At 41.9% G+C, this 25413-nt stretch overlaps 2 protein-coding genes across 5 annotated transcripts in view; one reads left to right on the plus strand and one right to left on the minus strand.

The window, feature by feature from the left end:
- Positions 1-5557: 5557 nt before the first annotated feature.
- socs1a (suppressor of cytokine signaling 1a) lies at positions 5558-7587 on the plus strand. The gene is made up of 2 exons (XM_070847847.1): positions 5558-5734; positions 6679-7587. The coding sequence occupies exon 2, from the start codon at positions 6736-6738 to the stop codon at positions 7435-7437; it is 702 nt and encodes a 233-aa protein (XP_070703948.1). The 5' UTR covers positions 5558-5734; positions 6679-6735; the 3' UTR covers positions 7438-7587.
- A 5137-nt stretch (positions 7588-12724) lies between these two features.
- The window catches only part of clec16a (C-type lectin domain containing 16A), a 36752-nt gene continuing 24063 nt past the window's right edge, over positions 12725-25413 (minus strand). For 2 of the 4 annotated variants that reach the window (XM_070847270.1, XM_070847269.1), the window contains exons 19-23: positions 20767-20918; positions 19967-20171; positions 18795-18965; positions 17683-17820; positions 12725-16024 (exon numbers count right to left, since the gene is read on the minus strand). In XM_070847270.1, coding sequence (XP_070703371.1) covers positions 15399-16024; positions 17683-17820; positions 18795-18965; positions 19967-20171; positions 20767-20918 — 1292 coding nt within the window. In that variant the 3' untranslated portion in view covers positions 12725-15398. The remainder of the gene's footprint in view (positions 16025-17682; positions 17821-18794; positions 18966-19966; positions 20172-20766; positions 20919-25413) is intronic. The other 2 variants (XM_070847273.1, XM_070847272.1) reach the window with 2 other exon arrangements.

Below are 25413 nucleotides of genomic sequence, written 5' to 3' on the forward strand. Positions count from 1 at the left end.
GTAAGCCTGCTGATTGCTGATCGATCGCTTGCTTAATGTACTTATATCTTAACAGAAAGGACATCCCCAACAAGTCTGATTTTCTTGTTTAAAGCTGCTTCAGTGTTTGGGACGATGTCATGATTATGCGACTCCGAGTCCTGAAGAATGTGTCCTTGAACAGGACAATCAATCAATGCCATCCAGAGCTGTTTCTGCACCCTTCTGCTGATAAAGCAGATAGAAAAAAAACAATAGCATGGCATTGTTTGTCAGAGTGCACAGGAAACAAAGCCCCTTCTGTTACTGAAATATGACTGAAGTACGCCCAGCAGGATAAAAGAATGAGGGCGCGAGGATAACTTGAATATGTATTCTGTACTTTTTCAGTTTAGTTTGAGCGCTACTTATTTAACCGGACGCAAAACAGGATGAAAATCATTGTTAAAGAAATGCACTGTACCCTACTCTGGGAATATTAGGAATAATTTTAGGATTAAATGATGAGAGTAGTTTCCCGGTTCACATTTAATGTGCATTACTGTGGTCTGATGACACGACTGTCTTTAACATCATGCAGTTCTGGAAACTTCGGAAGTCTAAGGGATTTCATTGGCCGGCAGTAAAACTTTTAAGTGCTGCAGTGCTTCCCATAAACATCAGGAATTCATGGAAGACATTTTTACTTTCATATTAAGCAGAATAACCTTTGGCGCACTGGTCACTTATTATGTCTTCAGATCATCTAGATTGCACAACAGACACAAAGAGGATAAGCGTGTTTTCTGCTTTGGGAATCAGAAAGTAATAAATGCCCCACAGAATTTCAAGAAACTTCCTTGCTATAATCAGTGAAGAGTCTCTGAAATGAAGCCTCTCATTTCATACTTCCACTTTCATTGGGACTCAATTGTTTGTTTGTTTGTTTGAATGCAAGAACTACTGGATCAAATTTACTGGATTGCTACTTCATCAAGAGCTGTCAGGGCCGTCTGGCTCTCGTCTTACTTCTGACCAACTCTTATGTACAATCACATTCACAAAGCAGATAAAAGAAACCACAACGGTAAAAATACCGTCTGGCTGAGTCTGATACGAAGATATTTTGGCTGCAGGTCAGGAAAACGTTTGGTGTGCTTGCCAATGTGGCTGGGAGATGCTAAAATTAATAATTATTCACTTCTCAAGTGTACATAGCGGTCGGCAAAGTCCATGTAAGAGAAATAAAATTAATTTACAGGCAAAAGCAACAATAGCATTACCTTTTCCCAACTGTGAGAGGATGTTATTTTTTTTTTTTACAGTAAGAAGCAAGACAGATTTTCCCAGTCATGTTTTTAATGCAGCATCATACATAATCATTCAAATCTCAATAGCTTGTTCAAATATTCTTTATTTAGTGTCTTCTGGTGATTAGTACCAACTTTGTTTCATGCTTTCTTGTAAAGCTCGTGCTTAACATACATCACACACGCACACGCACACACTTGCACGCAATAAAATACAGCACACACAAAATGTTGAGTTGAGTCAAGGCAGGTTTATAGCCACTACAAAACAGGACACCTCATCGAGGATTGGTGGCAGTCCTTATCACGAACGCATAAAACAATAAAAGGAGAGTAGAATATAAATATTTTTTCATCATTTTCAGATTATCATCATATTGAAAGTACATTCTCCTATGGAGCCGGGCCTGATGACCACGTGTGGAGGCAGGACGTTGATGTTGCCCTTACCGTAATACCAGTGACTTTCTGCAGTACTTTTGAAATATCTAGATGACAAAACAGTGAGACAGCATGGAAGATAAGCTACAACAATACAACAATGGGGTCAGAAAGTGGACAAAGCAAATATGAATTGCTGAAAGCATAATTGGGAATGACAGCTAATCACATCACATGTACAGGAAGGAAGTACAGGTATACAACATGAATGGCAAAAAAAAAAAAAAACAACGCTGACACATTAATTTCCCATCAGGAACTCTCTTAGTTGCTGCCTCCAAGACCGCAGCCAAAAAAACAAGACAAACAAATAGAGCTGCGAAGAATGTGAAATTCCTGTTTTCCAGTCAAGGAAGTGCAGCTTTTAGTAAATGGGTGGAGTGAGACTGGGGGCCACTATGACCAGGATGCGAAAGTAGCAGCCACACAGATCCTGTTCATCATCTAGAATCCATCTGTGCTGTTCCTGGGTGCGACAGTAAGAGTAAGAGTGTGTGAAACACTATCTGATCAGCTGTTAGCAGAAAATTGCAGGTTTACCGTCGACCGAAACTTCAATAGTCTCTAAAACAACAGTGTCAAAGCATCATCTCTCTCCCGCAGAGACTTCTTGTAACATACTCGGAGTCTTCTTTCATCTGCTAACATTCAGCAGCCACTGCTGATAATCAGGAGTCACATCTCAGGATGTTCTACCAAACGTGCAACCTTCAAAAAGTCCACACAGGCTACAACAAAGCTCGTGAGGTTTAAAACAACGGGCTCCTGCAGGACTAGAAAAAAACAAAAACGGATTTTCCTTGCTTTGCATTTTTCATCCATCTGTCATCGATCAGTGAACCCTCCCACACCGCACACTCTTAAAGAAAAACCTTTAGTTACCAAATTGTACTCTGGCTACTGCAACACATACCTCCCAATAACTAAAACTGATCCCAGATCATTTTCGCTGCATCGTAGCGTTTTTATGTCGTTTTCCTAAATCGTAATGCATGCGCTGGATGTATTTTCTCTTGCGTCTGACAAAAGAACAGCCGCATTCAGACATGCGAGCACATTCTCAGCAGTCTGCATGCATCTCTAATTAGACACAACATGCACTCTGTTACACTGGCTGTGTTTCAGTCTTTAGCTTCTCTCCTAGTTTCATAGAAATGAAACTCAGCGGGCATTGGCACGCAATTAAACAATGAGTGCATAATAATGCGCACGCAAAACACACAAAGCACGTTCTTATCAACCTCACTGTACGGTAGGAGATGGTAGTGATTCTGAATGGGTCTGCGATGTATAAAAGAAACAGATGTGCAACACACGCAGGCAGCAGTGGCAGACATCCAGTTTGTGTTTCTGATTGAGCTCAACCCTTTAACTCTTTACTATCCAAACAACACGGAGCAGAGCCGACCAGAGAGCAGCATACCAAGTCCTCACCCATCTCCTTGCCTGTGTCCTCGCTCCCTCCATACTTTCATCGCTCTCTCCCTGCACTGAGTTGATTCTCAAAGCCACCCACAAAGTACACACTGGTAGGAGTTTTAAGCAAACCGCTTGTGAATGAAAAGTCTAGACGCTGTAGCGCTCAGCAAGACCTCTAAACACACTTTGATGTTTAAAATCTGTGGCGTTCTCCTTTAAGTTACTGACAGCCTGGATCGTGCGTAATTTGTTATTTACGGATAAACTGAATTTTTTTTTTTAAATCATGCCGAAAGCAACTAACTGGGGATGGGTTGTAGGCCTGTTTTTATGCTGGGTCTCGATGAGGGAAGAGCAGACAGCAGACTAATTCGAGCACCAGTTGATTCAGACTAGTCCTGATAAAATGAAACTAACCATGACACACACAGACACTATGACCTCACACAGCTTTTCTTAGCCATCATCTGTCCGCCTGCCTGTCTCTGCCTCTTTAAGGAAGGCCAGCTGGCCTTGAGCCTTTCCTTAACATTCTTACTTAGCTCTCTCTCTGTGATACCCACATTTGCCGGCAGTGAATAGCTTTCTTGAAAAGCAGCAGTTGATAACATTGTTATGATGAGGTGGTGCCGCGGCAGACAAAAAGGCGCCACGATACATGACATCCACATGAAGCCACATATGCTAACCTGTAGTGGGCCTAAAGCAGGCTGGACTCCTGTGATGTGACATCAACATGTTTTCATGTGCAGATATATTCAGCAAAAGCTCGTCATGTCATGTAATGCGCATTGCGATATTTGCTGAGCAGCTACTGAATCATTTGGCATGATAAGTAATTTACGCTTGTCTGCAAGAACATAAATACATCAACAGCAGTCACACACACACACATGCAGCCACACAAAAAGCAAGAGCTCTAAAGGTCAAATTTCCTGATTCAGTCGTGTGTGTGTGTGTGCTTGTGTGCTATCGTTTTGGTACGACTGCTTCTATTTGATATAATTAGAAATCATCAGAATGTGCAGGGTTTTATGGCTGCAGAGTGATCTGACTTTATGTGAAACAACCGCTCTTACTCAGAAACAACACAGCCCATAGTTTTTTTTTTTTTTTTTGCGTAATAACCACATAACAAACGCAGCTAAAGAGGAGTATAAGCACAATACTGTACTTTGCGTAATCTGTTTAATAGCAGAAACTATATAACAAAGAATGGGATCCACAGTGGAAATGGCCTGATGTGGCCTGGTTTTGAAAGTAAAAATAACAAAATGACTGTGAGGATGTCACAATATGAGCATTTCTGAGATGAATCATCCCAAATGTGGGCCCCGTGAAACATGTTTCTACAGAACAGCCTACTCTTAACAACAAATGAAGAAGTACAACAGAGGCGCTCATTCGATTCCCCTTGTGACCTGTCAACTGATTAGTTCACTGATGATTCCTCCGGAATATTTACTGTAAATACACATATTTAAATGTTCCCTCTTAGGTGATTTGATACTATTCATTAAGTGTTTTCTGCAACTTCTGCGTGTAAGCGTAAGCAAAAACTTTTAGTGGGAACTTAATCTAGCAGCAACATGTGCTGAAACTGACAACTGTGGCTGATGCCAAAGCCACAAAACACAAAAAGTTATTCAATTTACATACATGATAAAATCATTTGAAACAAACAGCCCCAGGCATTCCACAACAAGACTCAACAAGCAAGGCCCCGTGTAAGGTCTCATAAGTCAGGAGGCGCTGATGCGTTCACTTCTGTGCATTATGAATTATGGTTTTTATGATTCCACTCATCATTTTTATGACATCTACGTGTTTTTCTCATAATGTTTTTGCAGTATTTTTTTTTTTTTAAATATATATATAAAAATGTTATTCCATTAATGTCTTTGGTGCACTAATGTTGGCCACATATTGCACTATTGCACATGCCAAATGTCTATAAAGTGTAATTATCTTATCCCACATAATAAACCGAACATACCCCGAGCGATGCTTTGACACATGCATGTCAAATAGGCCACACACATACAGAGAACCATGCGTTTGCAGCGAACTCAGTCTTAGTCTCGGAATGAAGCCACTGCAGACACACAGTCACACCAGCGATGTTTAATAAATGCTGCGATTACTCGAATCCGTCACCAGTCTTTCTGTAAAAACCTCTCACCGTCACGTGGCTTTGCGGTTTTCTTGAAATTCTCCAAATAATAGCGCAGTTCAAATGAACAGAAAGAGCCGATGAGTGGCTCTGAGACGGTTTCACTTTCGGTTCTGTTTAGCAGAAATTGTCTGACTGCCGCTAAAGCGAATCCGAGCACTAAGAAGAAGGATCGAGCGGGCGGGGCCGCAAGAGGGGTTGTATAAAGTGGAGTGTTTACCAGGCTGCACACACACAGAGAGAGAAAGAAAGAGAGAGAGAGAGAACGCGATCTGAGTGGAAATCACAGCCATCGGGTCGTCAAAGTTCTCTGTCCAATGCACCCCTTCCCCTCCTCTCCTCCCTGCGCTGCGTAACGGACGGATCACCCGCTGGAGACTCTCCGATCCCATCGCAGCATTTCGTGGGGATTACCTGTTGCTAAAACAAAACGGTAAGACTTCTGGAGTTATGCTCCACTGTTTGGTGATTTTTGGAGGAACACAAAAAAAAAATGCTGCTTTGCATCATTCATGGCTGGGTTTGTTTGTTTTGGGTCCCTCTGCAGTAATAATAATGGAGGGATAATGCTGAACTGTTAATAAGTGACCCTTTTTTTTTTTTTTTTGTGCAAGAAAATGGTTGGAGCTTCATGTTTGTTTCCAGCTGATTGCGGAAACTGTTTTTTTGATTTTTAAAAAAACAATCAGAGATGTGATTTCGCTTAAATTCGCATCCATCTCCACGGCTTGATTGCTATTGTCTGGCATTGAAACTCCCCAAAAAAATCCCCTTCTACACGTCACCTCCTGGTAATCATTACCTTTTCCTGGAATTTAAAGCAACTTTTTTTCCCCCTATTATACCAGACTAAAGGCCTGTTGATATGTGATGAGTGGTTTGGAGCAACATCTTGTGTAAACCGTAGTGATGTGTGGTCACAGATGTCATCACCTCATCCAGGTTTAGTCCAGCCTCCACTGCAACGCATAACTATTTTGTTTCTAGTTTTTGAAAGTTTGACTTCAACCTGATGTTTCAGTCGTTAAGACAGAAGCGGTGAAGACAGAGCACCGCTACGAGCACAATAAACTTTGTGTTGGTATGCTGTAATCTGTCTGTGACTGACAACAGCGCTGACTGGATTCTAGCCAAGCGGCAGATTCCAACTACAGCATCCATCAGTGGAAACTAGACACACACACGCACACACAGCCTTTCTTCTTCTACTGCCTTTTATGGCCATTGCCTAAAACCTGATTTTAAAGCTGTGTGTTATCGCGAATGATCCGATTCACTGCAACTTCAACCAGGCCGCTCATGTCGTTCTCTCTTGCAGTGATAAATGAGTGTTTGCAGTTCAGATGATAACTTTGTTTCTTTTCTCGTCTCTCTCAGGATGTCAGTGTGGTGGGTAGAGATGGGAGAGGGTCTGGGGCCTGTCTCCCCTGTAGGATGGTAGCCGACAGCACAGGCCCTGACAAGACCCATCTGTCAAGCTCATCGTCGTCATCGTCGTCATCATCTTCATCATCATCATCATCATCATCATCATCTTCATCATTGTCCTCATCGTCCTCACTGTCATCATTGCCGGCCAGGCAGGAGCTCAGACCAAGCTGCACGGAGTCGGAGCAGCTTCCCGGTCCCAAACTGAAATTGGCATCCGATCAACTGACCCACTTCCGCACCTTCTCCTGCAAGGAGGACTACCGGATCATCACAGACACAGCGTCCAAGCTCGAGCACAGCGGCTTCTACTGGGGCCCTCTGGGAGTTGAGGAAGCCCATCGCATGTTGCGGGACGCGCCTCTGGGCAGCTTCCTCATCCGCGACAGCCGGCAGAAAGACGTCCTCTTCACGCTTTCCTACCGCATCAAGAGCGGACCGGTCAGCGTGCGCATCGACTACAAGCGGCAAAAGTTCTCACTGGCGGGCAACGAGCACTCCTTCCCAACACTCTTTGCCCTCTTGGAGCATTACATCAATTCTCCCAAGAAGAGCCTGAGCATCCCGTACAGGAAATGTGCACCAACGCTGCAGGAACTGTGCAGGAAGCGCATCATGGAGCTGTGTGGTGGAGAAAGGCGGGTTTCAGAGCTGCCACTCACGCATGTGGTCCAAGACTTCCTGTTGGAATTCCCTTACAAACTATGACCAGCTTGCCATGCAAAGTGCTGATGGTATCATTCTTGATCTCAAAATGGCGTTTTTTACCAAGTAGCTCCTGTAAACAGGAGAGTTTGGTAAAGCCTGTCCATCTCGTGTTGGATGTCAAGACTGTATCGCCGTGGTTGCAGGTCAGAGAAGCAGACTGTTGTGAGCTGAAAAGCTGTGAAATATTTCATAAAAGACATTATCATCAAAGTCAAGTCTCCAAATGGGCAGGATCCATGCATGATCTTTCAACATACATTACCTCTAGAGACTCTGCTCCAAACAGCACACAGACAGAGAACCTTTTGGCCTCGAGAAAGCATCGGAAGTTGGAAAATGCTGCATTAAGAGAAAACTACAGACACAATGGGGCTTTTACAGAAACAATAAAACTGGCGATGTCAGCTGTGCTATTGGAAACCGTTGGGTCCGATGTCGCCGGTCTGTGGCCGCCAGATGCCCAAAAATCTTTAAAAGTGGATTATGGAAGGACATTAGGAGCATCGACGGAGTTGAAACATGGAGCCACGTTGGAGGGTCACTCCTCAGGCCCCGGCACTAGAAGAACTTATTTTTGTAGCAGTTTTGAATACTCTAATGTTGTTGAATGTTTACATCACACATTAATGTTTGCCAGCACTGATGGCTCAAATACCACATGATATCTTCTTTAATATCTGAGTGCATGAGCACAACTAGAGAACATATCGTAGATGTCAGATGGTACTGGAGTGTTAACTGGTATAAAGTTGTACTGTATGTAGAGGCACCTCACCTCTCGCTCAACAATCTCTGCCAGGCAGATAATACATTTCACTTTGCCAAATCAGATATGTGAATATTTTATATATATTTTAATTTTTTCACCACTATTATATTTGAAATAAAATCTATTTAAACTAACCCTGCTGGATTTGCTTTCTGACTGTGGTATATCTGTTCCCCAAATCATGCCACCATGTGCGGAGTGGTACGAGTTTGCAGGGGTGGAGAGAGAGGCAGGGACAATCACACACTTTGTGCCCCCCACGCTATGTCACAGTTAGACAGACGGAGAGACAGACAGGAAGTGTGAGAAGGTAGTACGTCGTACAGTATCATCACCACAGTGATTCATCTCTGTAGGGCAAAGTGCCGGGTGGGTGGAGTTACTTTGGTAGTAAATGGACTATTACGCTTAGACACACACACACTTACCAGAAACAGGGGCAGAGGTGACACATAATGAAGCGTGTGATTGTGTCTGTGTGTGTGTGCGTGCAATGCTTTTAACCTAATGAGTACTCGGTGCAGGTTAAAATTTCCTCAGGAGGAAGTGGGAAATTTTTTGGGTTAGTGGTTTGACAGAGACATGTTAGATCAAGGTCACGCTTACAGTTACAGTTCACATTTCATTTTAGATTTATGAGAAGTGTTTCGTATGTAGGGGGTCTTTAAAATATGTATATAAGTAAGGATATAAATAAGAATGGGATAAAAGTAGTTCAAAATACATGAAAAGACTGACGAACTTGTGAACAAAAATCATACAAGAGGTCAAAAGACTTTATTTTGCATAGAAAGGTGTAAATGTGAGGCAGCACATGAAAACGGAATTTAAACTCTGATTTTTCTTTTTAAACAAAGGACAGCCATTGTTCATACTTCACATATTCGCTAAAGGGTGTGACAACGCTGAGCCAAGTGGGCGTACCTGGTTGGAGTGTGTGACTCACAGGAGAGTGTGTGTCTGACAAACATACGGTTCACACTACAGATAATTTAATCAATCACTGTCACATTGCACCAAAACCCAGCCGAGAGCTTCTCTGAAAACTGGTTTAGTATCCCATTGAAATGCAGCCTTGCCAAAGGGTTGGGACAGCATGTGAACAGGAACTTCATGCACATTTTACACACTTACACAGAGCTGTCGCACTCACATGAAACTTGAATACCGCAGATTAAGAGCTCAACTACTGCATCAATCAACGTAACAGTCGTTGTTTGTTGCATCTTAAATGTGGAGCACGCAGCCTAAGAACATATCATCAGACTGTCAAACAAGAATGATGAGGCTTCTCGGCATATTTTCAATAATGCAGGTTGCCCCGCCAAGATCCCGAGTCTGCTGACATGTGTCTTTCCATATGCGCATAGCTGCTGCAAATATTTCATTCACTGTGTTTTTAAGACACACCCAGGAAGAAATGGAAGTACCTTCCATGGAATAACAGCTTAAGGGTGACACCTTAAACGTCAGCTTTGCCGCTGAGAGGACTGATTCCCTTCTCTTGTGAATCATGGTTAATAATAAGATGCCATGGAACGAGCAGCCTGTTAGCTTAGCTTAGCATAAAGACTGGAAACAGAGGGAAACAGTTAGCCTGACTCGGTCCAAATCACCACCTCTAGTTCATTAGATGACAAACCCATTTAATCCCTACAAAAAAAATAGAACATTAGAGATCATAGATTGACAAATGTTATTTCTTGTGTGGCCGCAGTAACTTCTGTTTTACTGTTTTACAGGTTAAACTAACAAGATAAAAGTACTGATTAGTGAGCTTTAAAGGTGTATTGCTAGGTGTTTCCTCCTCTTTTTAGTCTTTGTCCCAAGCTAAGCTTTGGCCTTATATTTACTGTTACGGTACAGTCATGAGACAATACTCTCGTCTTGCTCTCCCTAAGAAAGCGAATGCGTATTTGCCAAACTGTCAAACAATTCACTATACTATAGGTGTTAATTCAGTTAAAATGACACCCAAGGTTGTAGTAAAAGGAAAAATGGTCAAGTCAATACATAGAAATATGCCTGTTTCACAGAATGTGAGTGACTGCGACTAGAATTATGTTCAGGAAGCTGAATCTTTTGGTTACATGTTGCAGTTTCATGACATTTATGAAAGCGTAAGTCACCTTTTTCGTAACGTAGAGAACTTTTCAAGTCTAGCTTGAGGTTTTAACCTTAGCTAACCTCCCATCACTTCCTCATACCTAACCAGAACTCCCAACGCTAACCAAACCTTACCATAAGACTTTGTGATCTTTATGGGGATTTTTTTTTTTCTTTTTCTTTTTGAAATTCTCTTGGGTCTAGACAATTGTAGCCACACACACACACACACACACACACACATTGTTGACTCATACTGACCTGAGCCGGAGTAGTTTGAGGATATAATTATCTCAGCTTGAGGAAGAGGTTGAGCATTGGCGGAACACACACACACACACACACACACACACACACCCGCACCACAGTGGAAGATGAGTCAGAGATATATATATGATTGTAATATCTGCTTTTCAATAGGTGTGTATACTTATCAATCCTCACTTTTTTAAACTTTACCAAGAAATTGAGGTCATACTATATATATAAGTGTGTGTGTGTGTGTGTGTGTGTGTGTGTGTGTTCTTGTGGGGCTGGGGGATGGCAATGTAGCAGTTTCATTCATAACTTCTCATTTTTCAGGATATTCCCGTCTGTTTTCAAAAGTGAAAGGTGAAGTGAGGTGTTCTGTGATCGTATGCTTGTCAGCTGATTTCTGTGGAACCCTCCGCTCGGAGATTTCTGCCCTTTAAACACGCGCACAGACACGTCAAGAGAAAGATGCGCGCAAAAAAGGCAGAGGACAAAGAATTACAGGGAGATGCTCTTTTGAAAAATTATCTCGACATTTCGGATGAGTAAGCGCAGCATTGTGATCTTGTTTTACGTTTACCCAGAGGGTTCAAATGAAAAAGATTCAGTGTAGGAGGCCGATTACTCCCCCATGGTGAAGGCTGTTAGCTGACTATTAGCCTATCTGACAGTTTCACTGGCTGCTTGTGTTCCTTTCCAATTCCCATTAAGAAGTAAAGTGGAAAAGCAGTTCCTGGAAGACCGTCACCAGTTTGAGTTTCATCTGGGTTCTTCCATGGGATTTCCTCCCATGCCAATTCTTGTTAGTGGGATTTTTCGAGAATTTAAAGAATCATTCATTGATTATTAACAGGAAACTTGGTGGAAACTAGATGAGCTGTTTTCTGTCCTTGTGCCAAAGTTCACTACCAGCTTGACTGAAGCCCTCATGGATGGCAGCCCTAAATTGCGCAGATATATCAGAGTGGTATAAATCTCATTATTTTACTCTCCACCAGAAAATATGAGAAATCTTGTGGAGGTCATGTCACTGTTTAGCAATGTACCAGCAAAAGGTAGAGAGGAAGACATCTTGCCAATGTGAACATGGCTGTAAGACATGAAAAAATCTGTTTAAATAAAAATATTAAGGATGTTTTGGTGCAAAAAACTGAAAGCAAACAACTGTTTGTTTACAAGGACATTACTTACTCTTATTAGCTTTCTTGCTGAGAGCTAAATGAGAAGCTAATTTGCTGCTGGTTGGTATTAACTTTGGTACAGAGGCCCATAAATGTGTTCTAATGATGCTGTATGTTTTAGTGAATAGAAATGTTTGCTATGTTCTCACATTCAATAGTGCCCCTAAATTCCACTGTGCTATTACGCACCTCAAACAAATCCACGGATTGTTATCAATCAGTGGTCAAAACCTAATATTTAAAACTAGCATATGTGAAGTGTCACCTAGTTTTTGAGTCTTCTTCCGTGTTAATGACACAGACGAACAGCCAGACTTTAAACAGCACAACTGCACAGTCAAATCTCTATTCAATTTGATACTGTGACTGTGGTGTAGTACACAAAACACACACACACACGCACACACACACACACACACACACATACACGCCAGAGCATTTTAGTATGGTTGCAGTACCAGGAAGCCATTCACATGTTTACGCACACACAACCAGACTTCCCTGAAGAGAGGAACCGCGATAAAAGCAACACTTAGAGACCACAAGATGACTGAAGGCTCATACAGCAGCCGCAGGAGCACAAGGCAAAGGTAGAAAGTGTAAAGGAAACGTCATGGTCTTAACCTTCCGACCATCTCTCACACACACACACACGAATTTTACTGTTTTTCTCACCAACTTTTTAGACCATAAAAATGAGAGTGATTATATAGAAATGTAAGTATTTCATACCCATTTTAAACTTTTATAAAAATACATGTGAACAATAGAAATAGAACTCCTGAGGGTGACATTTCTTTTCAAATATTTCCTGTGGTTTTCTTGCTCAAATGCTGAGGAGAACCTCCTCTGCCGATACTACCTGTGTGTTTCTGTGAAGGGGAAAGAAAATAAAAAAAAAATCATGAGCAAGAGAATGACCACAATCCTCTAGTGAGAGAAGAAAAACAATGACAAGACTCGTGCAGTGGCCTCACTGTTATGTAGAATAATTTATTGCAGTTCTTTATTTATTCCTCTGTTTCAGTTCATTAACAATAATTACAGTTTTAAAAGCCAAAAGCATTTACAGAGCATACAAACATATTACATACACACACACACACACACTACAATCGGAGACTTAATAATGGAAGCTTGTCATGGCATGTTTGGATAGAGGTTAATAATGGCTACAGGCGACAGGCCGCCATGTTCAAACGTGGCGGCACGCGCCTTCAAACCATCACCAGCTGCTCTACAAATCTTGCCAAGCCTCTTCAGCACGTCAGTGATCATCACTATCATTCTTCTGCTATTTACATTAGAAAGGTGGAAACACTGAGACTGACTCAAAAAAAAAAAAAAAGAAAAAGAGTATTGCTCTGAATTTCTCCTTTTACAAATCGTTGATGGCTGTACAGTTAAAAAATAAGAATGATCGAGCGTTAAGACTTTAGCTGTAAGATAATGGCACAGAAAAGAAGAGGGTGAGCTAGAGAGAGAGAGAGAGAGATGGAAGAGAAAAGAGGGAGAAACAGTTAATTAGGATGAAAAGGGGCGAAGAGAGCAAGGGAGAAAGCATGTTCTAAAGAATCCATAACTGTGCTTTGTTCCTCGGAGTTACAAATTAAGTCATGAATTAAGGTTAGAATACACCGATCGTGTTCAAATCGTTCAAATAACACCGCTGTTTGGAGAGACAAGCTGTCTGTTACATTCATCTCTCCCCTCATTGATTAGCTCTTAGGATTATTGCAGTAGTAAAGCTTTAGTCAGCTGATTACAGCAGGAGGATGAGGTGGTGGTGGTGTGGGGGGAGGGGGGGGGGGGGGGGGGGGTATCTGAAGAAAATTGTAATGTTGGTTTACAAGAGTGCTTTTGTTACTTGGATTTTTTTTTTAGCACTTTTTCCAGGTTTAAAGCACAGCTGTGTGCCCACTTTGGGATGACGATCCAATCCAAACACTCACACACAGTTTTTTTGTTTTTTTCCCCAATGGGATTAAGTGTTTTCAGCAATGCTCTCAGCATGTGGTGTTGAGAGCATGTTTCTACTTGAACCCATTCCCAGACACATGAAGAGTAAAAACTGAGCTCGGGTTAGCGCCTGAGGTTCAACCAGCAGATACATTCAACCCAGCGTTGTTGGCGATGTGCAGTCCTGAAGACCCGGGTGTTATTTCAAGTGACACGTCTCATCACGGCATCGCTGAGATCTACTGTACTGCATCGCCCTGTGAGGCTGTCAGAGTTTCATTTAATCAAGCACGTTAACTTTTGATCTACTTTTGATCAAAACTTTTGATTCATGAAATGAATGAATGAATGAATGAATGAATGAAATGCTTTATGTAGAGGGTGAATGAAAGCCTGCATGGACAAAGATACTCAGCAAATTATTTAGTAGGACTCTGTAGCGAACTTCCATCCATTATGCATAACTACTCCACCACTTATTCAGCAGCCTTTCGGCTCCATTCAGATCTTTTGCATCATTTATTCCTGTCAGTCAAGATGCGAATTAGTGAATCATGTGAATAAACACATGTTACCGTATCCCTGTAGGCTATGAACTGCGGTGTGGATTGGAAAAAGGAAGTTAATGATCTGGAGTGGGAGTTTAAAGAAAAGCCAATCCAGTGAGGTCAAAGTTTGTTGATAACTGTTGCATATCTGAAAAAAAAAAAAAAAAATTTAAATGCTTGGTCACACAGCACTCAAGCAACCCGTCCTATACTGTCAGCCCAAAGATGGAAATCTGTTTAAACTGCGTGCCGGCTGTGATAACAATCAAAAAGCTGCTTTCACTCACACCTCATCTTTCATCCCAAGATGAACTAATCCAAATGTTTCCTATCAGGGCACGACAAAACAAAAACAAGATTATTTGTGACCGACGTCACATTAACATCAAATGAATGTTTACAGAGTGAGATCTGCTTCCTCCTTGCTTGAGATGCTGCAGATTATTCAATACATTTTCTTTAATAGACACCGGTTAGTAAATGTGAAATTAACTGGCCATTACTTTACATGTGGAACGATGACAACTAAACAAAATGGAGAACGAACACACACACACACACACACACACGACCATTCGAGCCTATACACAACCAAGGCAAGAGCAGCTGTGTGTTAGCATAGAAGTGACCACCAAAACAAAAGATTAGTGGTGAAGTGTTATGTGAACGTAAGACACAAAAATAGAACGGGTCTCTTAAAAGCTCAGAGTGGATGAACAGTTCACAGCAGCAGTATGTAGCGCGCGCGAGTGTGTGTCTGAGCTGACGAACAATCGATCAGTATGAGTAAAAAACGTTGCTGGTTGCGCGCCTTGACACGCGCTTGCTAAAAACACGACGGGCACGCTCAAGTGCACGGAAACCCGAATGTGCTTTCAGCCCTCCTTGAGTTCAGTCGGTGTCGGTGTCGGTGTCGTCCTCTGTTCTGTGAGTAAAAAGAGTCTTTCTTCATGTGCAAAAACAAAGAAAGTCGAGATGCCTCCAAAAGCCCCTTAAACTATTCACATCACACACTGCCTACAGGTCGCACCATGAAAATATACTGCAGCCAAGCTGGAGAGTCTAACTATCACACTTCATTGTCCTGTGTGTGTGAGTGTGTGAGACGCGAGTTTAAGTGCATGAGCGTGAACGTGTGTGTGTCGCTTAATCCAGCTCGGGTGAGTCTGGGGTTTCAGAGTTTCTCTCTGCCTCTTCTGCTGTCGAGTCGTCTCCTTCTTGCAGCTCTGCAGCAGACAGTTGGTCTCTGTTCACCTCCAGAGGAGCGTCATCATCTTCTGGCTCGCCTCCCTCTGGCTCCTCTGGCTCCTCGTCAGTGGGTGTGGCCAACTCCGTCGTCGTGGTTTCCTCTTTTACCGTCGCATCCGTCTCCGTCTCATCCATCGGCGACCCCTCTTCCTCTTGCAGCCCTTCCAGTGCCCTTCCATCCTCTTTCCCACCCCCCGCTGTCTCTTCCTCATCCTCCACCTCCACCTCCTCCTCTGCGATGGAGGCTTCTGGTCTCTGGAGTGAGTGCGTCGCAGGAGCGTGGCCGGCGCACGGGTGCAGGTGCGGTGAGTCGGCGGGGGGCAGCAGGGTGAGCGACTCCACGCTGAGGGTGTCGGCGTTGTTGTCGGTGAGGAGGGAGATGGTGGGCTGGGATGCTGGCGTGAGGCTCGGGGCCAGGGCTGGGGCTGAGGGAGTAGAGGAGACTAGCATTACTTCTCCGCCTCCTCCTTCCCCTTCTCCGCCGGAGGAAGAGGGCGGGGTGTGCTCCAAAAACGTACCGTCATCTAGAGGAGAGCAGAGGAAGGGAGTGAGGCAGGTGAGCTCGGAGGAACACACATTTTTAAGGATACTGACAGTGAAATTCTGTGGTTTTTCTCTAATAAACTTTTCAAAAACATTGTTGTCCTGCTTTGTTTTTGTTAATTTTCTGTACAGATGATCTAAAGGGGGTAAAAAGTGTGGCTTCCAGTTATATGTACTGCGAGAAAACAGACTGCATGTACCATCAACCAGGTGCGAAACAAGTTAGAGAGTAAATTCTGTAACATCTTAAGCTAGAGAAATTCTGCAATATTCCCTAAATTCAGCAGAGAATTTAATTTCAGAAAAAAATCCTTTAGCGAGAACAATTCATGATTAAACCCATAACCAGTGGGAACCCTAAAACCTTCGGGATTTGCACATGAACACAGGCACATGAGATCACACACACATGCATTTGGGCAGACAAAGCGCAGTGTGCTCACAGAGTACCTCTTTTTGTTTTCATTGTTCATGCGGTAAAGACTAAGCAGATGCCTTCTTATTAGACTGGGATGGTTTCCAGTCTATTATTATCGCAGAAAAGCTTCTAAGCAGGGGAAAAAAAAAAAAAAAAGGTACAGGTTGGACACACTGCCCAAGACGGTGATGTAAGCACCAGCAGCAACAGCAGCTGTACTACTGGTTTAACAGTAACAGGCAAATCTGAGTGAGCAGAACTACAAAGTAAACTGTGTACTACATAGGAAACTACTACGTGAGCATACTTACGTTATAAGTGTGTAATGGTGCAGTATGGAAGATGAAACAAAAGTGGTTTACAGTAAGTAATGTCGAATCTACAAAATGAGAACAAACAGCTGTACGATCTGTAGGGTCTGTAACTCTGGAGGTGGGCTGACAAGATGGAAACTGAAAAGAGTAAATAAAATAATCCAGACCATTTTACTTCAGCAAAGATTTGAAAACAGTTTGTTTACATTTTTAAAAAAAAATTCTTTTTAAAAGCTCCTTTTTAATGTGCTCCTTTCCATACACAAACATTGGCTGCAGCTGTGAAGCCATTCAGGCAGTGCATGAAACACTCACTGTGCACACACTGTAGCAAAGAACAGAGTCTGAACAGATAAAACACTTCACTCATGGCTATGTTTTATCTGGCAGCGATGTGGACTGCTTATATGCAACATTCAACCCTCCAGAAATCTCACTCGACTCGGTGCAGCTTTTACCTGCGCCGGTCGTCAGTGCACTTGAGTTAAGGGGAAACTGACTGCTCCAAACAAAACGCCCTAAAACACCTACAGCGGGAATCCACTGAGGTACAATCCACCTCTGTATACAGCTGAACAGGTTCTCTGAAGGAAAGAATGTGATTTACATTCACAAAAACACACCAAACCCTGGACATGTATGTTCCCTGTGTGTCCCTGTGCTGCATATGTGTATGTCAGTGTACCATAGTTACATCCAAAGCTACATGTACCAGTTGTATAGTGTGAACCACACCACAGATCCATAAATAAACATCACATTATTTTTGTCTTTTTGCAAGTGGGGTGACTTTCCTGAAATGATTGATTTACATTATAGTCCAGAATCTGTGTATCATATTGTCCGTACACGTGTGCATTCTTCATGTGTGTGTTTGTGGAAGGTGGATGCGCTGTGTGTGAGCTACCTGTGGGGCTCTGAGCTGATATAGTGCTCGCAGTAACAGAGTCACATCTTCCTGTGCTCCCACTCCCACTGGAGGGAGGCGAGGGGGAGGAGAGGGGCGAGGGACTGTGTTGCGACACACAGTGAGCCACTGCAAAACCTGGAGATGGCGCACATGGACATAGACACACACGCACAGACGTGTTACCTTTTCTGGAAAGCTATTTCACCTGAGTATCTTGCCCTAACATCCTTATTTCAGATGATGAATGTCGCCCTTCAGTTCTTTTAGCATTTTGCGGTATTTTGCATTTGCACATTTGTTTATGTGGGTTCTTAAATTTGTTTTATTTTGAGAGAGAGACCAACTGAAAAGAGATTTAAACCACTGTAAAATATTACTGCAATTTACCCAGAACAGAATACATGAAAATTCACTCCGAAACACTGCCTTTGGGTGTAAACATGTTGACTTTTGTTGACCTTTAAAGTATCTATAAATATACTTCAGTAATGTTGACTCAAATAGAAGCTTGCTATCAATTTCACAGCGATGAATCTTAGATTTCAGGGCCTTCGCATTTTATAGTAATTTCCACATGAGCAGGTTTCTTTGCTGAGACAAACAAAGAGTCCTTTTCAGGATCTGCAGTGGATATTATGAACCTGTGAAAAGCATTGAGCAGGAACAGGATAGACAAGAACAGTGAACCCAAAGCGAGACTAGAATGAATTGAATCATTCATAGAAGGAAATGCACAAAGTTAAAAAATGAAATTGAGGTCAGGGGAGTTTTCAGCAGTGTTTGCAAGAAGTGTAGATCACCACAAAGCCCCCAATCTCCCGATAGAAACAAGATTGACATACAATTAAACTTTTAAAACTTGAACTTTTAAAGCTATGATACTACCACCATTTGGTTTGAATGTCAGTTCTCTGTCGCTCATGAGGAAAGGTCATAATCAAATAACAGTTACCTGATGTTCTGTTCTGTGCTTTCACTGTCATTGTTTTATGATGTTTGTATGACCATTCTGATCGGGTCTAGGTATGACCAGATATAAAGGCATCTCTGAAGTAGTGCACACGCTACACTAGTATGTGTAAGGTGGACCCAAGCCATCTGTAAGTCACCTGGTACTTTATCGACGGAGGCGAAGACTGATCTATTTGCTGTGGGGTCGTTGGGCGCCCGTCTCGACTGCTCGTAGAATCGGAAAGGCAGAGCGCTGGGTGAAGCGTTGGCCGTCTGACCGAAACCCAACACCTCTGTCGCACTGGGCTGCACTGGGAGGTCCAACAGGGCTGCAGACAGAGGAAGCACAGAGTGTAAGGGAATAAAAAAAAGGAGCGCCGTTACAGTTCGGGGACTTCATGTGAAATTACAGAGAAACATGTCTGCTTTAGTATCACAGAAAGTGAATACAGTCAGCTGGGGAAAATGGTGTTCTCCATATTTGCTATTACTATGATTGAATTGAATGTAACTAAGAAACAGTTTTCGTATGTGTGACTGGTAATTCAATAAGAGAACCTGAGACAGTTTCTGGGCTATTTTGGAAGTGTCCACATCTTCCTTGAATCTGCTGCATTGGCAAGAATTCACATATCGTGTCATTGCTTTAGTATGCAATTCTAAAAAAAAAAATCACAGGGAGGGGGGAAGTACAACTGACTGATGGGTAAATCCGTTAATATTTACAGTACAGACGCATTCTTGGAGAAAGACCCGCCATGTTGGCCAGTGGATGAAATAAACATACATACTAACAAAATAATTTAGGTATCTAAGCTTTGTTTTTAGCGTGTGCTTTATTTCAAGCACCTCAAAAAGATGGGAGTACTGACAGATCACCAACATTGTTCGTGGTTGAAAAGTGTGATAACTCACATTTTGACCAGACAAAGTGCAAAACAAAAAGGAGAAAGTATTTTTTTGTTATTGTTACGTGTTTGATTAATTAGAATGACATGAGCTATATATCTATTTGCCGTTTGTATTTATTTCTTAATCTAAGAAGGCTTAATCATTTTGTTGAGGATGATAGAACCTTTCTAACTGGAAGCACTGCGAGATGTTAAACTGTGGTTGTGAAATATTGATGACAGCATCATCTTTTCATTGGTATAGTTTTGGTGAGGTGTACGTCTGTTTCTAAGTGATTGCTTTCCGTGTAACATCTCATGTGATTCCCTGTAAAGACGACTGTGCTATATCAAAAGCAGCTTCTGAAACACTCTTAGCTTCTGTTAGAGAAAAGGCAGCCACTCTGGCCCGTGGAAAGTGAAAGGCTCCGCTTACTCACCCGCAATCCTCTGCATCTTCATGCGTCGGGCCTGGATGCGACCCTTGGCCAGCCTCTGCTTGGCGATGATGCAGCGGATGTGGTCAGCGAAGATGAAGTTGGCCTGCAGGATGGGCAGGGGCTTGGCGTGGGGGTTGGAGCTGGGCTTGTGGATGACGATGTTCAGTGCTCTACTGTCGTCCTCAACGCCAGACACTTGCATGTCCTGTTGAGGGAGGGAGTAGGGGGGGGGGGAGATTGAAAAGAGAGATGGAAATGCATGTTAGAGAAATAGGAAAATAGACAAAGTGGGAATGAAAGAGCGAAGGAAAATGAGAAGAAAACAGTGGGACAAAGACAGACAAGTAAAGAGACAAAAAAAAAGAACAAATGTAAAAAATAGATTTAAAAGATTATTCGAGGAAAAAAGGACAGAAGCAGCTGTGTCCTTCAAGTGTTGAGAGAGAGTGTTGGGACGCACACATGCATTCTCAAGTTCATTTTCTGAGGCCATGGACTAAATACCTGCATGTAACCTGCACACAGCATGACTAAGCACGCGCATACTCAAAGCACCCAGGGTTGAAAGTAAAGTATGTAATTGTATGCGCTCTCATGGTGAAGAGAAACAGGAGGATAAGGAAAAGGACGTAAAAATAAAAAAGGAAACCATAACCTATACTGATTAACGAGGCGATAAAAACAGACAAAGGAAATGAAAAACAAACAGAGCACTTGTGTGCGGTAGAAAGGTAGAGGGAAGAAGAAGAAGTCAGAAAATGAAAAGAGCACACGAAACATTTCCACCACTTTTCTCTTACTTGCAGAAGGCCAGCAAACTTGACTACGCCCCAACCGAGGCGTTTGGTTTCTGGTTCGACGAGACTCATCTGGTACACATCTACAGCGAGGAACCTCTGGGCCTGGCCGCCATCTTTACTGACCACCATACAGGCGATGAGGTCACTATTATCTGAAAAAGATTATAGACATGACGGTGGATGTACTGCTGTGTAATACAGGTTGAAGTATGAGTGAATAAGTGCCTCAGATGTGCTGTTTGCACAAGTTAACAAGACTAAGAGTCAATAGGATAGGATTGTTTTTGTTTATGATCAAAATCATTCTAGTTAGTTATGTAAGCAATGTTAATTTATGCTTATAGTGGGCCACAGAGGTGCTTTGCCTAACCTTTGTTAGCCGCTCTGTAACTCTATGCTAACCCTAACCTGAGGCACAGTGGAGCTTAAAGCTAAATGCTAATGCAAAGCATGCTACCATGCTCAAAACAACAAAGTTAAGGTATAATGTTAACCATGTCTTTCATCTTGGTTTAGTATATTAACAAGCTAACATTTGCTAATTGGCATGGAATGTCATTCATTTTTGTGAGTATTTGGTTGTAAACCGAAGTATTGGACACATTTTGACAGGCAGTAGCACTAGAGGAACAGTCGCAGGTTACACCAGTTACTACAGTTCATCCTGAGGGGAACATGAATGTCGGGTACAAATTTCATGACAATGCACCCAGTTGTTGTTCAGACATTTCACTCGACGCCAGAAATTTGAACCTCGTGGTAGCACAAAATTAAAAGTCAGGAGAACGCCTAAATCAATAAGATTCATACTGTTTAGTATAGAAATACTGCATTAGTTAATAAAAAGAAAGCTAAAATGTTACAGTGGATACAAACACACACACAGTTAGTGATGGTTATTTCACTGGAACATTTGATTACTAATGTAAAACCACACAAAATGAGGACACTGGCTTTAACAGCCTACTTCTGTTTTATGTTGTAAGTGAATACAGTGATTCACCTTCTTTAGAAAAGCCTGAGTGAAAAATATAAATGGCCAATGTGACAATTTGGGGAAAGAAAACAAACTTATTCTCTGAAACACTGACTGATTTTTTTCCTATAGAAGAGTTAGTTAGAAATTGTTCTTACTTAAGTGTGGGCTGTATTTGACTTTATTTTATGACCGGATGTTAATTTTGTGTCTGCACTAATGTCCAGTACTCCAGTATATACAGATAGAGGCACACCAATCAGACAGACAGCTACACACACTTGAAAAGGACAGGAGACACTTTTCTCCCACATGTCTAGGAGGACGAAGCCCACATTTCAGCAACCTCACTTCAGTTCACCACAAAACCTACTGCAAAGTAAACATGAGATGTGAAACTAATGGTGACCTAATTTGACATCAGCGGTTTTAGTTTAAATATCACTCACCGTCACTGGCTCTGAATGTAAACTAACAAAAGTGACGTACAACACCCCACCTGATGAACTCCTCATTCTATCACACAGTCTCACTCGTGGTCCTATTGCTTTGTAACATTTACGCTCTCTGGCTGCTTAATCCTGACCTTCTTTAAACTGTAATGTGAGGAATGTTATACATGTGAATCTAGTTGGATTCATGTCCTTGAGTACACTTAGGTTTTTATCTTTCTTGGTGTTTGAGTCATGGTCAGACAGCTGTTGATGCACACATGGTGGCTTGTAGTGTAAACCATACGTTTGGTCTTCTGGTTAAATGGCTGTCTCTTAAAATCAATACTAAAACATCGAAGGTGCCAGGAACTTGACTTTACCCACTGAAACAGAGAGCAGTGAAAAGTACCTGCAGCTGGAGAGGTAGTCCCCAATTTGATATGGCAGCAAAGGGGCACTTCCAGCCAAATGGTCAGAGATTTCAGGGGAAATTTGATAGCTTGAATCCCCAGACCAGCTGGGAAAAAACCCTTCCACCCCCAACTTGTACTTTACTTTTGACTACAGAAGGCGGGGGTGTGTCAACTTGCCTTGTGAAAAAAGGTTGAAAAATGTGGAACATTTACTAGATGACAAGATGACTCTATCTAATAGCTTTTTTGGAATCACTGAAACAATGACGGTTTCCTTCAAATCGAAGGGAAGCAACTTTAAGATTTGGTTTCATGAGGTACACAATGTTTCCAAATATTAGTCAAGCAAATGATCGAATTTCCTCCTTTTCCCAGAATAGGGAAGTTAAGAACAAAAGAAATACTGCTGCTTAAGCAAATTAAATAGGACTAATTGTTTCAGTGTTTGAAGGCATACGGGCTGTGCCAGGAGTTTTGTCATGTATCATAAATCATTCAGCAAACATGTTGATGATGCTATTTATTGCACAGGTTTTGAATTCTTCAGAAATGGGGTTCTTTGATTCAGTTTTTCTGACTCAGATAACAACCTCTGATCTCCCTTTTTTAGCTACTACCAAAGTACCATTGAGCAAGATTTGACTAAAGCTGTTCAGTAAAAGGCACCAGATCACAGTGCAGTGTTCAACACACGCTGTCCCAGCAAGTATTCCCTTGACCTATCAAGTGTCCCTAATAAGTAGGCTAGGTAGCACAAACATTACTGAAGGGAGACAATAAAGTGACTGTCTACTGGTGCGTGAGATAAAAAAAAAAACCATGTGACTAGTTTAGTCCCAGGCCTCATCACTTGATCCTCAAGAGAATCCTTAGAAGAAAACTGGTCCCACTTGAGCAAACTCACAAGAAAAACCTGACACATAAAGTCTCTGTCAGATTCCTCAAAAGTTACTTTTTGAACAATTGTAATAATTCATCACTTTCAACTACTCACATGGACCAAAACACAAATTGTAAGTTTTACTATGTAAATTTCTTCCACTAACTTCCATTAATGCACTTCACAGCCAACTGCAGACTATGTTTAACAGTATCACAATGAATAATGTCTTCGCATGTTCATTTGCACAGACATGCAACCACAGCTAGGTAGGTAGGACTTCCTCAAGCATACTTTCCTTCTTTTTTTTCCTATTGATAGGAATGCAACAGGACCTTCCACTTGTACGTCCTTATCTGCAACCACAAGGCGAGCACTCCACTGACACAACATACGGGTACAGACCTTAGCAAACGCTCTGTGATTCAACAATTTCAAGAGGATGTGGTGAAACGGAGGCAGTGGTGGCCTGATGGTCAGAAAAAGAATTTGTGGGTGGGAGGTTGCAGGTTAAATCCCCCAGCCCATGAGGAAAAACCCTCCCGCTCCCCACCATTCCTCTTTAAGAGTGGGCTCTTAGTCAACCGCCAAACAGAAGCAGAGGAAAATCCAACACGGGAATTATTTTACATGGGTGGAGTTAAACACAAGACAGATAATCATTATCACTGAGCAGACATTGTTTGAAATAATCTTTTCAGGTGAGAATTACTTAAAGCAACGCCACACATGATATGATAGATCTTAAGGCAATAACTAGGTTAAGAACAGTTAAGAATTATATCTAGGCCAGCTGTTGATATCAGCTATTTACAGCTGTTTCAAGCACTCTGGAGACAAAAACTAATTTAAAAAATGAAATTGGCAACATTCTAATGCAGAAACACACAGCAACACAACAGTGACACATTTCAGTATCTCATGGTGCTGGGTCATTGGTTTGATCCATTCATCAGGCCACTTTTGTCAGGTTCAAATTAATGATTTTGCAGCGAATGCGTTTCCAAAAAGTACCGAAACTGCAGCTCGTTCATCACAGATAATATGATAACTCTTTAAGGCTATGATTCACCACAGATGGTACAGTCATCACAGCTAAGTAAACAACCCAGTGGAATTTACAATGAACTCTTCTCCCCTCTTCTCAGAATTGGTTTTAGATTTTAATGGTACACCGACTCCCATTTTCATCATTTGAACTTACAAATAAGTTTAAATAAAAAGACATTTTAATCAGGCCTTAAAACATTACTGTTTACTGTGGCTGTCCAATAATTGAGCTACACCACTTGCTTTTAATTTGTAGCTATTTATCCACTTGCTTTTGTTGTCTTTTAATGCATCTTCTCTTGAGCTTTAACAATTTATTTTCTTGTGATTTTATTATCTTTTACATGTAATTTAATGTTGGTGTCAATCATTAGCTCTAACTAATGCATTTATTTTAGCACCAATCTTTTTTCATTGTGGTTATTATTGGTTGTTACCTGTCAAAACTTCCCTTCCCTCCCAACCTGTCTAGTTTCAGCCTTTTCATGGGATTTGTTGACAGTGATAATAATACATAAATTAAGTGAAGCCAGGCTTATCCCATAATATCCTACGACCTTAGGACAGGCCATGTGTGACAAAAATGGATTCCAAAATCATCTTTTAAATAAACACACCTACACAACAGGTTACTATTAGTAGGTAGCTGAGTTGCGGTCTACCTTTAGTTACCAAGAAGTGGAGCGCTGTTATGATTACAGATTTGCAAAGTTCGAGCACAGAGTGTGATGGCGTCATCACAACTGTTCACATTACAATGCAAATGTACTTGTGATATCCTGCAATGCAGAGCTAACCTCGTGCAAGTTTCCATAACATCATCTGCACACCTGTAAGGGAGGGTTGTTCAGGTTCTCTGAGCGTGTGGGAAGCTGTGTGCACTCGTGAGTGTGT

Source organism: Pempheris klunzingeri, chromosome 17 (genome assembly GCF_042242105.1).
Source record: "Pempheris klunzingeri isolate RE-2024b chromosome 17, fPemKlu1.hap1, whole genome shotgun sequence".
In the NCBI taxonomy this organism is placed as follows: domain Eukaryota; kingdom Metazoa; phylum Chordata; class Actinopteri; order Acropomatiformes; family Pempheridae; genus Pempheris; species Pempheris klunzingeri.